We start from the raw sequence: 16424 nt of genomic DNA, 5'->3' as shown, positions 1-16424 counted from the left end.
ACTGTGTGATAATTCAAGCACACATGGTCTGAAATGTTTCATATTTTCTTAATACTCATATTTCCTAAAATACACAAATTGTTTGGATGACTGCATAAGATCAATTACCTGTTGTGTTTGTTATGCTAAATATGCATGTCTCAATTTCATTATGAAACATTGCCAAAGTGACTGTATATATCTTCAGGTATACATCTGCCCGATTTCCTCACTATTAAATGACACCTCCTTATCAATGCCTATAAATATAGACGTTACGTCAGCACTCATTCTGACCAACCATGTAGGGTGCTGAGGCTTACCAAGACCAGCTTTCATGTGGAAATTCAGATTGCATATATGCAAGCTGTAAATACAAACTTAAAGCCGTTTATTCAATAAATATACAGTGTATGTATGTAGACAAGCCAGTTATGCTGGACTGACGTTATAGCCATACTGTTACCTATTCTCAATCCGATGTTAAGTTCTGATTTCTGTGTAGCCTATTAAATATGTCTGAGAAAAACAAACAAATGTTTGCACATTGTACTGCTTCTTCATCAATGCACATATTATATGAGAAGCAAAAAGCATAAAAAGAACCCCAGATTTCTGGCAAAAATGTCAACTTTTGGAAGCAACAAGTGTGTGGTGAGTATCAGTGAGCATAATCTGTTTCATCAGATACGTGTGTGTGGGAATAATGAAGTTCTATGGATAATACATTATGTGAGCAAGAAATGTACAAAATATTAAAAAGGATCAGATATGTGTGTGGGAATAATGAAGTTCTATGGGTAATGCATTATGTGAGCGATAAATGTAAAAAAACAAGGAAATATATAAATATATATATATTTACAAGAGCTTCCTGAGGATGCTAACAGAGTTTTCCTTGCAAACTCTTTCAAGATACTTTTATAGATTTCAGTAACTTCAACAGCTACTATGAGTGTAACAAGAAATTGGACTGTTATGTTTTAAATGTACATCATTGCCCAGTCATACCATGTGACTGCAAGCCTACTGTACAAGAAAGCTTTGAGCAGATGGTTATCAAAGTTTTCAATACCACCACTTGGAAGATCTTCTTGTACACTGTAAGATATCGGTACTTTACAATATGTGATATGAGTGGAACATACGTCATAGGTAGGATAGGCCACACGAGTAGGAAGTATCAAGAGCTTTGTGGGGGATGATAACGAGCTTTCATTAACCCTTGGAAGATGAGCAGATTCTCCTATAACACGCACTCCCCACAGACATCTCCGCCAAGTATGCTCAGTACTAGTCTTGAACGGGTTAAAACCTCTTTCCAGATACACAGTACTAGCATAGTTTTCAGTAAGCACCCGACAATAATTTATGCATAATGTGTGTAACCGGGAAAAAAAGTTGTTCCACTTTATGTTAGCAGACTGTCAAAAACCACATGATTAAGAAGTGCATTATATATGAGAGTTTCAGCTGATGTTCATCGCAAATTCTTTTGAGGCACTCTTATAGATTGCAATGATGCACATGTACACAGCATGCTGTATGTGCCTAACATGACGTGAATATGTGGTTGTGTTTGAATTACACCTACATTGTAATTTCCATTAGGCAGACTTATTGAAGTGTTTTCACGCGCTAAAATCAAACTCACTGACATTGATAAAAGAGTACATGTATGACGCTCTGGGGATAATCTTGTATATCTTTCCAATGGTTTACAGATTTTATTTTCATATTCTTACATTATAATATACTTTGCTGATTAACATAAGCAGTTCATTGTTAAGCAAGCTCTTATGTCACCACTCAGATAACACTCAAAAGTGTGTCATTCTAGATGCCATTTAAAGCGGACCCATCCTTGAAATTCCTGGCAACATTTCTTTAGCAAAGTGTAGTCATGATATCAAAAGGTCCCATGACAGGATCAACCGTGCCTTTCCAGGAATTTGATTCCTTTGACATATCAACACTTGATACTGCCAAAATAAATGCCATCTGTTGACTGTAGAAATAAAACAACAAAAATATCTTTTGGCTAAGAGTGAAAAAACTGAAGCAAGAGTCATAAAACTACTAGTATCAGGATTGTTTTATCATTAGTGTGTCATTGTACTGATAAAACTCCTGACGGACATTCAGCTAACTCGGCACCCTATCGACTGGACACAATTGTAATCAATCCCACAAATGGACCAGGAGAGGGAAATAGCATGTGAGCTGTCATCTGCTCATTATTTTCAGGGCGGTTGATGTCACAAGGTGGACACTTTTTCTTTCTTTCTTTTTTTTGTTGTTGTTAAAACTGAAAATTACACACTTTAGATTGTGATTGAGTAACACCACAGATTACGACACTGACACAAAGGTGTGAAGACATCTCATTAACCACATGACACTAGAATCTTCCAAATAACAAAAAAATAGGAATGTGGAATCTCCATGGACATTGGGCGAAAATGAAAGTTCATCCCTTCAATTTTCAATACAGTTTCCCGTCTTTGTCAGCTACACCAGCGCTACAGTAACAATTTTGTTTGGTGAATATGTGTACCAACATGGACAAAATGAATCGGTATGTTTGGATCTAATGGACTCACTTAAAGGGAAGACAAGAAGAGGGGGGCAATTGGCAGTGAACTATTTGGTTTTTTTTTCTGACTGCACACACAATGATGTACAGTGATAATATGAACGTGGATTTAAACCATGGCAGTCTGCCATCTCATTACACTTGAGCTACGGGAAGCTGGGGGCCTGTTGCATAAAAGTTACTTATTATGGTAACTTTGCCATCCAATGCGTAACTACCATGGGTAACAATACTCAACAGCCAATCAAAATCAAGAATTCCATGGAAGTTACCATTGGATGGCAAAGTTACCATAATTGTAACTTATATGCAACGGGCCACAGAAGAGAGGGAGCTTTTTCTGTATACAACTTATTTGGACAAATGCCATCCAAGTGAACAGTGATCAAAACAAAAAGGAGGGAGGGGGAAATAGCCTCAAATAGATCATAACTACCATCACATTTCACGTTCATGGTTTTGAATTCTGCATCATTCTGTACAGATATTATTTCTGAGGCGGCGATTTCAGTCACAGCTCTTGATGAAAGATTCTTTCATATATCACTGCAATATTTGGAGGAATGAAACCCATGACCACAACGTTTGACACATCATAAACTTTCTTTACCTCACAACTTAGAGGTACCAAACAAACAAAAAAGGAAAGAAAAAAAAATGAGACCGATCTGTGGTTTTCTGAGAGGCATCTGCAAATTTGTACTTTGAAATAAATCCCTGCAACACCTTTAGATAGATCTTTGTCATAAGCCCCAAAAGAACCCATATCTTGCTGGAATTTTTTCGTAACATCCACTGATGTTCTTTTTTTTTTTCCTCTCGCAAAATGGTTATTCTATAATTTGACAACAAAATTGATTCTTCAGCCATCAATAATACTTCATTCAATTTCATGGATGTTACAAGCAATACATGTATTGTTAAAAGATTTAAACATGGCATATGCAAAGCAAGTCTCACATGGACTTTGTCAATATAACTTCAATTTAACACTACAGACATTACCTCACAAAAGAATAAAACTTTACTGTCAATCATGTTTAAATAATCCATTCTCTGTACTTCTATATTCCACAACTGGAGCACACATCAATTGGAAAGGGGTGAAAAAAAAAGAGGAAAAAAGAAGAATTTGTAATTTTGGAGGGGCAGCTCTGATAGTCACTTTTCCTTTACTTCACTTATTCATACATGAATTAGACCCTTTCCTTGAAGTTTATATGTTTTGGTCACACCTGTAAAAGTAAGTGATATTGATAATTGCTCAATCTGTGTCATCTTCTTGATGCACATCCCTCAACTAATACAGTGCACTCCCGTTATAATGAACACATTTCTAATTTCCGTTTACAACAAAGTACAAATTCAGGTCGCAACAACATCCACTCTATGTTTTATATGTTTATTTTTTCAGTTATAATGAAATTTCCATATAATGAAAGAAAACTGCCAGTCCCGAGCAGTCCCGAGAACTTCGTTATAACGAGAGTCCACTGTATTAGATTTTTAACAAAGTAAACTTTGCACTTCTACGAAATGTATTTGCAAAATGCCATTTTCCACATACACATACATCCATGTTTATACTCTTTAAGCCTATCTCAGCATCATCTCAAATGCCATTCACATTGAACGTAAAAAGGATACCACTCATTGAAAAACGAAGAAGTTAGCACAGTTTGAAAGCAATGTTAAAGGTCAGGAGAATTTCTGTTACATGAAGGCTCTGTCGATTTTTCTTTTCCTCCTAGCTTTTTCCTTTGAAACCTCACCATCATACAACACAGCTTTACTACAATGGCAAATGTAAAGTATGTACTCAATGCCCTTAAAGTTTTTGATAAGACAGTTGAAGTAGGTACACATATTTAAAGTAGTAACAGTAGAGGAAAGAAGGTCCATTAGTCTGATACATCATACAATACATACACATTTTGAATTTCCTGTACAAAACAAAATCTTAAAAATAGCATTCAATACCGATTAAAAAAAAATAATGAAAAAAATTAATAGATGAATTAAATATCCGACAATATTCTTTTTAATGTACACAATGAAAAAAAAATAGTTACATTGACACAATAATATTGATAGATACACCTCTTAAATGTCTTGATAAGTAAATCTAATCATCTTGGTAAATTTGCAGTCACATGTTGCTCTCTCTCATACTGACATTGCAGTGTCTGAACAAGGAGGAACCATACAAAGCAATGTGAACAGGCATAATGATAAGAATGTGTGCAAGCACATATCCTAAGGTTTCAAGAAAGCCCAGCAACTACTTCCCCTTAAAAGGCAATATTAAACAGTGTCGAAACACCAACTCTACTAACACAGCTTGCAATCCAGTGTAACCACTCAAACAAAATTTAGTCAGATGTTGTCAAATGAATTTGATAATGAAGTTGCAATGGGTCCTTGGAGCCTTCCTCGAGTTCATGTAGAAGATTAATTTGAAGTAGCATGATTTATACATTTCCATTTTACCAAGACAAATGGACTTGGTACACAGGAAAAGCATGATGAATGGTGGTACTGGTTTTGACATAAATGGCCTTGAAACCTATGTTTTTCCACAAGCTTACCCAACATTTTACCTTCCCTAAACCAACACTCCAGTTGGAGGTTATCGTTTGACACAACTGAAACTTGATATAGATCCCGAGGACTTGGCAATCTGGTTCATTTCATTAAAGATTTTGCTATACATGTATCTGTTACAAGAAGACAATACATCCCCAAAAAGCATACATTTTGTACATTTTAATAGGATGACAGAAATTACTCTTTTCATGCCCAAAATTGTTGTACCTAGGAAATACATACAGTAAAAACCAGAAATATTCGTGTGCATTTCAATTTTGCAAATTTAGCAACAGCTAAGATTTGCAAAATTAACATGCACACGAAAGTTGTCGTCTACATTACATGCACTAAATGCCAATGGCAATTAATGAAAATTTCATGCCGAGAAAAAAAGACATCGGCTCCAATTTGCTAAACTTTCATGCCCTGAAAATATCCTGCTTTACAGAGTACCGAGTTATACCAAGCTTCCACTACACGGTGTATGGTGCCTTGATACACACTGAATATGATTCTACATGTATTTGCCATTATAAATTATGCTGTGAGCCTTCCAGCACCCATCATCTAGAGATCCACATTTGCAGGATTACAAATCACATTTCATTTTTCAACTCTTGTCCACAGGCTAGTAGGACTTTCATGTACAATGTATGTTGGACCAAGATGTGCACTGCTAGGTGAACATTTCATAATTTTAGTCAACCTTCAAGATCAGTCTACAGAGAACCCATTTCCCAATAAAAGCTTGATAGGATGAATGCTCGGGCCAAACATACAGACCCAGGAGTGCAAGTATGTCTGCTGCCCTCTACAGGCAGCATTGCATGTACTGTAGTACAGTATCAATCTTAGTTTGCATGATGAATGCGGGAGAAGAATAGAGGATCAATCAACCTCACTTCCAGTAAATCAGAAAGGTGTGTAGCTCAACTCAATGGAAATATTAACAAACAAATAACTTAGATACCAACAGTACTAGTCTTTGCTCATTATTTGATATAAATAACATGTTTTCATTTAATATTGAGTATCTCTGACCCTCAGAATTTCTAAAAAACAGATAAACCATAAGTTTTCTCATACATACATTAAATGGTATTTTTTAATTTTATTTAATTTTGTTTATATTTTTTGGTATTTTGTTCAGTACTTGCTGGCTTTAACACATTGCAATCATGCTTTCGTCCAAAAGGAAAAACCAGTTTCTATTTTTTTTTTTATTAAAGAATCAGAGTCATTGATCAACTCCTCCATAGAACAATGTAAAAACATTGATCTCAAACCTCACCATCAATATGTGTGACAGCTGAAATGTCAAAACTCTAGGTTTTCTAAACTTCTTTCGTCACACGAAATGTCAGCATTTTTCCAACTTGTTCAAGTGTATAGCTCAAAAAAGTTTTCCCTTCAAAAAAATAATCAATAAGAATACAGACACAAAGTCCCAGATGGAATTTTGAGTTGAAATTGCACTGTTCAAGATTTTTGCTTCCATAAAAGATCATTCGAGGCCAGAGTGAGTAGTAAGCCAGTAGGAGTGCATTAGCATACAAAAAGAGCAAAAAAGAAGAAAAAGGAATGATGAATGGAATTGTTCAGAGTATGGTGTATTCTATCAAAGCGTTTCTTTCTAAGCACCTTGAGGCGTAATACCCTAACATGTCAGATACATTGTGACGCACAGAGTCAGACATACAGTATTTCCATATGATGAAAGCAGCTGAGAGAAACTGGCATACCTAAGGTAGGATAATTTCTGACTCTATTTACACAACCTTGAGGCAATGCTTGCCTCACACGTGCTCTTTTCAGAGAAATATAGATCTACTCCATCGTGAGAATACAACACCTATCTGATTTGCTTGAGTGGTCATGCATGAACCCATACAACTGACATGATGTCTCAATTCCATTCTTTTTTTTAATCATTTTGTTAAAATAAACTTAACCTAAAGTTAGGTAAGTAGTGACATAGAGAGAGAAAGAGACAAAAGACTTGTTTTTTCAAGAAAATTATGGATCTACTCCCAACTCTCCCAGTCATCGTCAAGGTCATCATCGACAGTTGACATCAGCTTCGTTGAGGCGTTCTTCATGTCCTCCTCTGTGACCTCGATGTCATCAAAGTCCTTCTCCCAGTCGTCGCTCAAGCTGGATTCTATTCAAGGACAACATTGTATGGAATCCGAAATGTTCACAATAGCAAATTGAATGTCACAGCATACGTAAAGATATGCTCGAGTACAGAGCACCTAAATATGTACAGCTTTATAGCACCTCTGAAAATGTAAATTTTTTTTCTCTTTTTTTTTTTTTTTTGCTTATACACAAGGTGTTGAAACCCCAGACAGTTAGACTTATCACATCAAACATATGTTTAGTGCACAATAGCAAAATAATAGCAACTGTAATTGTTAGTTTTTCGTCTTTCATCCACTATTAAAACAGTAATGTTCTCTGGACACTTGTTTTGCTTAATTCTCTGCTTTTTCATTTCATAAACATTTAGCAATATGAAATATTTCTTTTGTTTACACTGGAAATTCAACTTTCAAACAAAGTCAAACATACAACATGCAAGTCTGACATTTTGTTGCATAAGTCTATCACTTTAGAGCTTTGAACTCTGCTGGGCATATTTTGATGGAAAAATAGTTATGCTTATATTTACAGACATCACAAAAAAGAAAGTGACATTTAAGTACCACAACTTGCTAATTAAGGTTTAGTAACTGAAATGATGCAAGACTCCCATCCAGTTTAGGATAATTAACTATGCCTAAACTTCACAAAATTTACGCTAATCAAATACCAGGATGTTGGACTTGGCATTCACGCATCTAACCAAAGGTGTGACACCATCGGAAAGACTTCTATTTGTTTCACATTTGCATCTTTACCCTCAAGCACACCGGAAGAGTGAACAATTCTGCCTTAGAGGACAAGTTTACCCAAATATATGTGTAGATTGAGTAAATCAGCAATATTAGTGGAACACACTGATGAAAGTTTGAGGAAAATTGGACAATCCATTCCAAAGTTTTTTAGTTTTTGTGCAGCCACTGCTGGATGAGCAGGCTACTACAGTTCATGATGTCACATATGCACGATATAAAGAAAATATGAAGAGAATTCCACAAAATTTCATTCTTTGTGAAATGTACACATTCCCTGGACTTGTTACTGACACATGTTTAGGATAACATTGTTCCCCCAGCTTTCTGGAAGAGGTAAGGCAAGCATTCTTTGGTTTTGCTACAAATATGAAAATATGCTGAATTCTGTTTATATTTTCATATTGTTGTACATACGTGACATCATAAACTGTAGTAGTCTTCTCATCCAGCGATAGCTGCTCAGAAACTTTAAATATTCATAACTTTTGAGCAGATTGTCCAATTTTCATCAAACTTTTACTGATGCATTCTGATATTGCTGCATTCACTCAATCCGAATGCTTGGTGGGTATGGTGTGTAAAAGAAAAAAGAAATGCATCATATTTCAGTACCATGGCAATTCCACAGCCCTACCTCTATTGCTGGCCTCAGAAGCTACTGGTGAGGTCTGCTCCGTCTCAACAGTCTTGCCATCCTCTGCACCTGGTGTTTCCACTGTGAGTTCCTCAAGTTTCAGGGTGTCCTTGGACTTGCGGGTCACCATGTCCGTGTCACTTTTCCTCTCCGTCTCCGCGGCAACAACAGCCTCCTTTGGTGGTAGGGACTCCGCACCATCTTCGGCTGTGGAAGACACTTGTGTGGGATCGGAACTGTTCGATTCTGCCTCTTCTTTTCTCTCCATCGATTTGCTTTCTCTGCTTGGTTCCTGTTTCTGCCCTTGTATCGTTTCCAGGTTTTCATCAGTCCTTGTTGAAGATACCGTCGATTCAACTTTCTGGTCCGTTGTCTTAGAGTCTGTTGCCGAAGTCGTGGGCATTTGCGAAGGTATAGTCTGCTCCTTGGCTGTTTGTGAACTTGTTTCTGAGTCCTGCATCATAGAATTTGATTCTACTGGTCTGTCACTTCGCAACTGTTCGGGTTGGTCAGCAGAGGATCGGTTTGGTTGGTCCACTTGTGACTTTGTCTCCCCCTCAGCACCGCATTCGCTGAGCCGCTGCTCTGCATCTTGCGGTAGGACGACAAATCGTTCGACTCCGGACTGGTTCTTGGTAGCTTCTGGCATGGTGTCCCAAGTTTCGTCTGACAGAAAAGGGATAATCAAAATTTGCCATTATAATGCATTTCATTTGGTAAACTGATAGAGATGTTCTTAGAAGAATTAAAAAAACAAAAAAACAACTCCTATCAGCAACTGCCTATCAGCATTTAAGAAAACTTTCACAAGAGCAGAGATGCCATATAAACAAAACAGCCACTAAAATTGGATAAAAACTGAGAAAGTTCTTGAATTGTACAAATTTTGTTTGATTTTGCATAACAGCGTTACCATAACACAATAACAGATGCAAATAGATCTGGCAATGATGTCACTACCTTGTAAGAAACAACATAGAAGTGCAATGGCAGTTGTGAAGGTTGACCCAGAATTTTCTTTTCCAGAGAGAATGAGAGAAAATTTTGAATGCTTGAATGCAAAACAAAAAATAAAAATAAAGAATAAATGGCACTAATATTACCACAATGAGATGCTGAACATTGTCACCTTAAAAAAGACAGGATGTAAACATGAACTCCTTAGAAAGAGAGAAAACACAAGACTATGAGATACTGATGGACTGATTTCATGTGTTTTCTACAAAGAACAGTTTTATTCTGCAGTCAAAGTAACAAGATCTTCCAGAGACCTTCATCCCCCCAGCCGAGGTCCTCCTCTTCAAACTTCTGAGATGACGTCATCTCGGCCCGCTCTTTCAGCGCTCGCCTCCGTGCCTCGTCCTGCTTCAGCTGCTGGACGCGGTATAAATAGCGCCCCCAGAACTCCACATGGGACACAGCAGCCGGTACCTGTTCACAAGGCGAGAGAAAATCCACATCAACACTTCCAGACACTTTGTGGTTATGGAGGTAGAAAAACGTTAAATGACATTCTGAAGCTAGGAAGAGTTTGTAAGTGGCTAGCTGATTGTCATAATGTGGTGAGAGTCTCAGGAACAGAATAACTGCATACATGAACAGTTACTTTTCAAAAGGTGCTAAATCCATTTGAAAGGGGAAAACTTGGATTTTTATTTCAAATGCTTCAAAGTGTTTTCACTCTATGAGACTTTATGTCCCATAAATAGTGTCATTTAATTATTAAAGAATTTATATTTTGGAGGATTTTGTAGATCTAGCACTTTTTGGAACAAAAATTTAAGCACAGTAATGTACAACATGTAAAAGTTGTTTTAGTGACTAGTTTCTGTGGCTGTGAATTTTCTGGGATGATTTGTAATTTCTACCCAATCCCATCAAAGAATTTATATGCACAGGAATAAAACATTTCAGTTTTTTTCTTAATCAAGTACTGTAAGCTGTTACTTTCGCATACAGATATTTTCGTGAATTAGGAAGTCACAGACATTTTCGCAGGATGTTGTTTTCACGGATCGATACCGAAGCTATCAAGAATGCATTGCTACCATAGCGTATGGCAACATTTTTGTGTGTTGCTAAATTTGCAATCCAATAGTGATTCGCGAAATTCGTGAAAATAACAGCTTATACAGTAATAAGGGTCATCTGAAAAGCTACACAGGTAGGAAAGCTTTCCAGCTTGGCCTTACTCGCGGGTCAAAGTGCGTTCAAACATGCATACGGCTCTCTGATTGGATCCTGTTGGACTCAGCACCTGAAACCAGACTTATTTTTCATTGCCTGAATTCTCCATTTTTTCACAAGAATTTCAAAACATCTGAAGAGATTATTGTACGCAACTCCTAAAAATGAGTACATTTCTGTCAAAAAGTCCAATTTGGTTTTTTTTTAAATGGATTTGGCACCTTTTGGAAAGGAACTTGTCATATGTAGGGAATCCTTCACAGTGATCAAGTGTAATAAACACAATGTAAAAGAGTACCGCACTGGCATTGACAAAATAACAGTATGTAAAACATGTGTTTGCCATGACACTTGACATGAGCCTGTACAACACAATGTTTGCTCTTTAACCTTTTGTTTTTTGTGCCGGGGCTTTTGACAGTGTGTACTTCGCTATGTTTTGTTTTTTATTTTTGTTTTTCCAGCACTCAAAGCACCCAGAGGGTTAAGTATATATTCAATGGATTAACCATGATACAGGATAGCTCTTGGGAGATTTCTGCAAGAAGCAAGGCTTACTAGCTTGGTGTAGAGTGCTCGAACTTCGGTGTTGGCCACAAGCAGCTCGGAGATGTCGCCCTTGTATGACTCCACGTTGAAAGACTCCAGCCACTCACGGAAATCTGGGTGTCCATCGGGATCGCTGCAGTAGGTGGTTGGATCGGTCTGCATGGCATGCAGGCGAGCCTGAGTGACGGATTATTGAAGGAGCAGAAAGTTTGGTACACTGGCTATTCTTCAGCAAAGAGTTCACATATTTACAGATTTTTGAAAGTGTTTAGAAAAAGATCGAATAAAATGCCAAAAGATAATCACTGCAAATCCTCAACACTGGAATACCAGAAAATTTAAGTTTCAAGAAAAAAACCAATAAAGCAATATTATGTTAGGAATGGTTCAACATCTTCAGTAAAATACAAAAAAGAAGCCCCCATTAGCTAGCCAAGCCTCAAAAATAATCAAACTGTTCACAAAATAAGAAATGTAAAACAAAAACACATCTTCCATCCAGCAGCCTCAGTTGCCATCAACTCTTAATGATGGGGAAATATCATTGCAGCAGCTTTGGAATACTTTCTAAATTATCACAGCAACACTCAAAAGAAAATGATAACAAGTATTCAAAAGGAAATCATAACATGTATTCAAAATATTAACAAATATTCTGAGGGCTAGCAGATTATAATACTAGTATCTTCTATATGTGATGGCATGACCAGACAATATGTTGTCTTTGAGAAACAGCCATCCAAGATAGACTCTGTACATGGTATTCCAAAATAATCATATGCACAGGGTTAAAACAGCTGATTCACTAAACTCTAAAATAATCGTAAGTTCAATTGTTGATCTTCAGGACAATTTTGGGATCAATCAGTCCTCAGAAGTTAGGAACTGTTTCACTAAGCCATTTGGGAACGACAATATCTTGGGCCTACCTTGCTGTGTTCTAGAAAATATCTTAAATTTCTGTTTATCCTTCCCAATTAGATCTGATCTGGATCTGTCCCAACTGTGGGTTCATCGTTTGGCTTGATATAGTTTCCCAGTTCCCAAGAAGCAGGGCCCTGGACCTGACAGCGTGACTAGGTATGAAAGGCAAAGTCGGTCACTCTCACCCTGGCCTTGTCAAAGATATGGGGATCTTTCTGGGCAATGGGGACATCATCTTCCCCTCTCTCTGTCTTCTCGCTCGGAGTGAGACTCTGGGAGAGGCCAGTCAGGAGGTTGGAGAAGCCAATTTTCATCCGGGCAGTAGTCGTCACGTCATCCTCATCCTCAGGTACCTTTGAGAGATGGATTATAAATATTTTGGGCATTCTTCTATCATTTTAGTCATATAAATCATATTATATTGTAATATGCACAAAGAGAGGCTTACTTATCATAGATATCACAATCAGAAACACAAAGACACATGGAACTGGTAGATCGACAACCAGACAACGTTCATAGCTTCCCTTTATCAGTGATACTGTATGGTTCTTTCCACAGGGAATAATTTTCCTTGCATCGGATCACAATTTGCTAAGCATTTTTACATCACTGCTATACAAATTAACTTTTGTGTAGCAGTTTTCTTCCATAGAAGTGTACAGGATGCCATTTGAAATATTGTTCATCAGCTGAAATTGCTATCAAATTTGAGTTGGAAAATTATTCCTGTACAATAAAACATTTCTCTTCATTTTCAAATTATGAACCACATAATGCATTGCACAAGAAGACACAAATGTGACTGAACGATACTATAATTCCTTGTATCTTTAAAAAAAAAATGGTTGAATTACCTTAAGTTTCTCTTTGATTAGTGTTGCTGTACTGGCAGCTGCTTGAGCTGTATCTTTTTGGATGGTAGACCCAAACTCACCAAGATCCTTCTTCATTTGCTCCAAGGCCTGGCCAGACTAGGAAAGAAAATGGGTCACAACAATATAAGAGTAAAGACACAGACAAAATATTAGGAAAAGACATCCCCCCCCCCCCCAAACACACACACACACACACACACACACACACACTGAAACAAACTAAAATAAAAAACAAACAGCAACCTTTCCAACTCTCAATGAGAAAAACCGCTTTCAATGCATAACCACTTATTCAAAAATTACCCTTTTCATGTTTTATTTTTTTCTTGATTTGAGGCAGGATTTGGAAGTCTGTCATGCACAGGTTTAGCAATTTAGTCTAAATATCAACTTTCAGGAGGCATACTTGTTTGTATTTTTCTTCCTTTTCTTCTTCTTTTTTTTTGGGGGGGGGGGGTGGCTATTTCATGATAGAGTCCTTTGCATCCTCCCTCCATAATAAACTCACAAAAGCAATTGTCATTCACATGATCATGAGTGCTTATTGTCTCTTTTTTTTTTTCTCCCAGTGATCAATATGGTTGTGTTTATCAAAATGCATCATTGGCAGTTCTTTTCTTTTGCTTTACCAATCTACATACTAGGTAAAAGAGGCATAATCCAATATATGCTAACATTGAAGTATTTGAGAATTGACAAATTACGATTTAGATTTATCGAGTTGCATCAATTATCTATATGCATCAAAATACAGAACCTATTATGTGTTATAGGTTCTACATGACTTTTACATTTAGATCTTCAACACTTTGTTGTATTGTTTCAAAGTGTATAAAGGCAGAAAATGAATGCTGTAATGGGATCATGCAGAACACCCTCAACTGAGTGATGTACAGGCGTACCCTTGTACAGTAGTGTACGTACATAATTTGTACAAAATATGAACAAAATCTGCATTATGGAAATGTGCAGGACACTCAAGTTCAGCTACATTCTATACACTATAGACAGGAAAAGAGAACACTATCGTAGGGTTGTCATGGTATTATCATTACTACTACAACTTTAGAAAAAGTCAAAAGTTTTATAAATCATCTCATTTTAACCATCTAATTTTTTGAAACTTCTTTTCCTTTCATTGAAGTTCATTTTGCACATACATATCTCCCTTCCGATCACCCTGGCTTAGGCATGTTGGGACTCAAAAACATGGCAATACAATGACAAGAATGAATTGCAAAATCATATGAGAACACTCAGAACAGCTGATGATTTGACAGATGGACTACAATGTATGCTTAAGAATTTCAACTTCAGGAATTCCTGTATGGTGTGCAATATGTCACCATCATCTATTTCATGTTTTAACCTACCATGCATCTGACTAGCTTTGCACTTTTGCTTTTTATACTGTTGATGTTGAGGTTTGGACTAGACCTATATGACTTTGTGTACATGCATGCACCCGCACCAAGGTTCGACCTCCCATGCCAAGGTTCAACTGTGCGCAAAAGCATAGGTTTCTACATGTAGCAGACGGTCAAATTTTGGATAGCGCTGTGTTGTTGTTTGACCGAAAGATCAGTCTGTATCTGGTCGTCGGGGATATGTTCCGCCGAGACTGTGTCTGGCTTCATGGATCCCCTCTAGAGAGTGATAACATCAAAAAAATAAAAGACTCCTCCGGACAGAGACGGATCTTTCTGTCTACAGTGGATGTTGTTGTTAAATTATGGGCAGTTTGCATTAGAATTCTACCTGTTACGGGTACACTGACTGTTTATCAATATCAGCATCCATTGCACTGAGGCAATCCTGGGTTTTAACTGTTAGGGGGTAAAAGTATTTTAGCCTCTCTAACGTTAACGGTAAAGAAAACCCATTATTAGGAATGCAGGATTGCCTCTCAGTTGAAATTAGTATGAATTGATCTGTTGTCAAAAGCTGAGAGTGAGAGAAGATCATCTGGTTGGATCAGTTTAACTCAAAGGAACCATATAAAGGTACAAATCAAATGTTGCATTCTGAAGCTTTCTTACCTTTTCCTGGACAGTTTTCAGCCAGCCTCCCCAATCGTGCCCCCACCATCCACCCGCTTCCTCGTTACTGCAAGGCAAAATGCGAAGAAAGGCACTGGTTAGCCAGTGGCAGCTGCAGTTACATTACAATTTGTAAGATTGACTAGAATATCTTCGTTCCAAAAGTACTGGTACTTATACTGATTAAATCATCAGGAACATATAAATAAGCACAATATGAAAAGTTACGTGCAAGGACTCACCTCTCGGCCATTTTGACGGCCACAGTACAGCACCTAGCTCAGCTCACAGCCACAGATATAGCTTTGTTTTGATGATGCTTGCGATGATGTATGACCTTATGACGATCTCTTTTACACGCATACTCTCATAGCATGCATTGTGTACAGTCCATGTAGCTCGCTCTGGCTGCTGGCAGTCCTATCTTAGCTTTATTCGACCGTAGAGGGAGCTCGATGAAACGAGCAGAGCGGGTTGATTAGAAACGAGCCATCGATCGTAGTGTATTTTTTGCATTGAGCTACCGGTCATATAGGAGGTCGGTGGTCATCATTAATGTACACGTGTATATCATATTTAAAAAAAAATGACTATCTAATAACAGACTACTTTCCTTCAATTTCAATTTTTAAAGAAATTACAGTGGGCTGAATTTATGAATTGATGAATTGATGAATCAATATAAGAAATTATACAAAAATCTGTTCAAGAAGCCTGTATTTTATTTCATTGAAATTCCTGAAATGCATTACCATACTTATGTTTGGACTTCTTTACATGGATATTACAAAGTTCCACTTCAAGCATTAAGAATCGAGGTATTAGCGTGATTTTTGTTCAATACCTTTTGTAAATTAGGAATGAACGTTTCTGGGCAGCAACATAATTCCTTCTCTAAAATAATATCATTGTGACATACATTACATTCATATTCTTTTGGAGAAGAAATCATGTAACCATGCCGAAACGTCCATTTCTCATTTAAAATACGTTTACACTGACTATTATTATGTGTACGAACTAGTAATATATATATATATATATATATATATATATATATATATATATATATGTATATATTGTCATAATCAATGACATATCTAAGATTATGTTATAAGATCGTTCCTATCAAAGTCTGAGGTTTATATA

The 16424-nt window shown here is 37.0% G+C and overlaps 1 protein-coding gene across 1 annotated transcript; it reads right to left on the bottom strand.

Annotated features, from left to right (window-relative positions):
• Positions 1 to 4072: 4072 nt before the first annotated feature.
• On the bottom strand, positions 4073 to 15594 carry LOC139745062 (BSD domain-containing protein 1-like). The gene is made up of 8 exons (XM_071655476.1): positions 15518 to 15594; positions 15276 to 15342; positions 13216 to 13332; positions 12544 to 12711; positions 11444 to 11611; positions 9970 to 10129; positions 8699 to 9364; positions 4073 to 7325 (listed from the first exon to the last, which is right to left on the bottom strand). The coding sequence occupies exons 1-8, from the start codon at positions 15526 to 15528 to the stop codon at positions 7189 to 7191; spliced, it is 1494 nt and encodes a 497-aa protein (XP_071511577.1). The 5' UTR covers positions 15529 to 15594; the 3' UTR covers positions 4073 to 7188.
• Positions 15595 to 16424: the final 830 nt, after the last annotated feature.

This window comes from Diadema antillarum, unplaced genomic scaffold (assembly GCF_040938485.1).
Source record: "Diadema antillarum isolate AM-2024a unplaced genomic scaffold, OU_Dant_1.0 seq00001232_RagTag, whole genome shotgun sequence".
Classification (NCBI taxonomy): Eukaryota; Metazoa; Echinodermata; class Echinoidea; order Diadematoida; family Diadematidae; genus Diadema; species Diadema antillarum.
Note: the sequence above shows the minus strand (reverse complement) of the source record. Positions and strands in the feature narration are given on the sequence as shown.

What these genes read in the sequence shown, in the direction of transcription:
- LOC139745062 (XM_071655476.1), bottom strand. An exon ending in GAGCACTCTACACCAAGCTA is followed by an intron (nt 10,130 to 11,443) that starts GTAAGCCTTGCT and finishes CCTTGTGAACAG; the next exon opens with GTACCGGCTGCTGTGTCCCA. An exon ending in TTCTGAGGCCAGCAATAGAG is followed by an intron (nt 7,326 to 8,698) that starts GTAGGGCTGTGG and finishes GTCCTTGAATAG; the next exon opens with AATCCAGCTTGAGCGACGAC.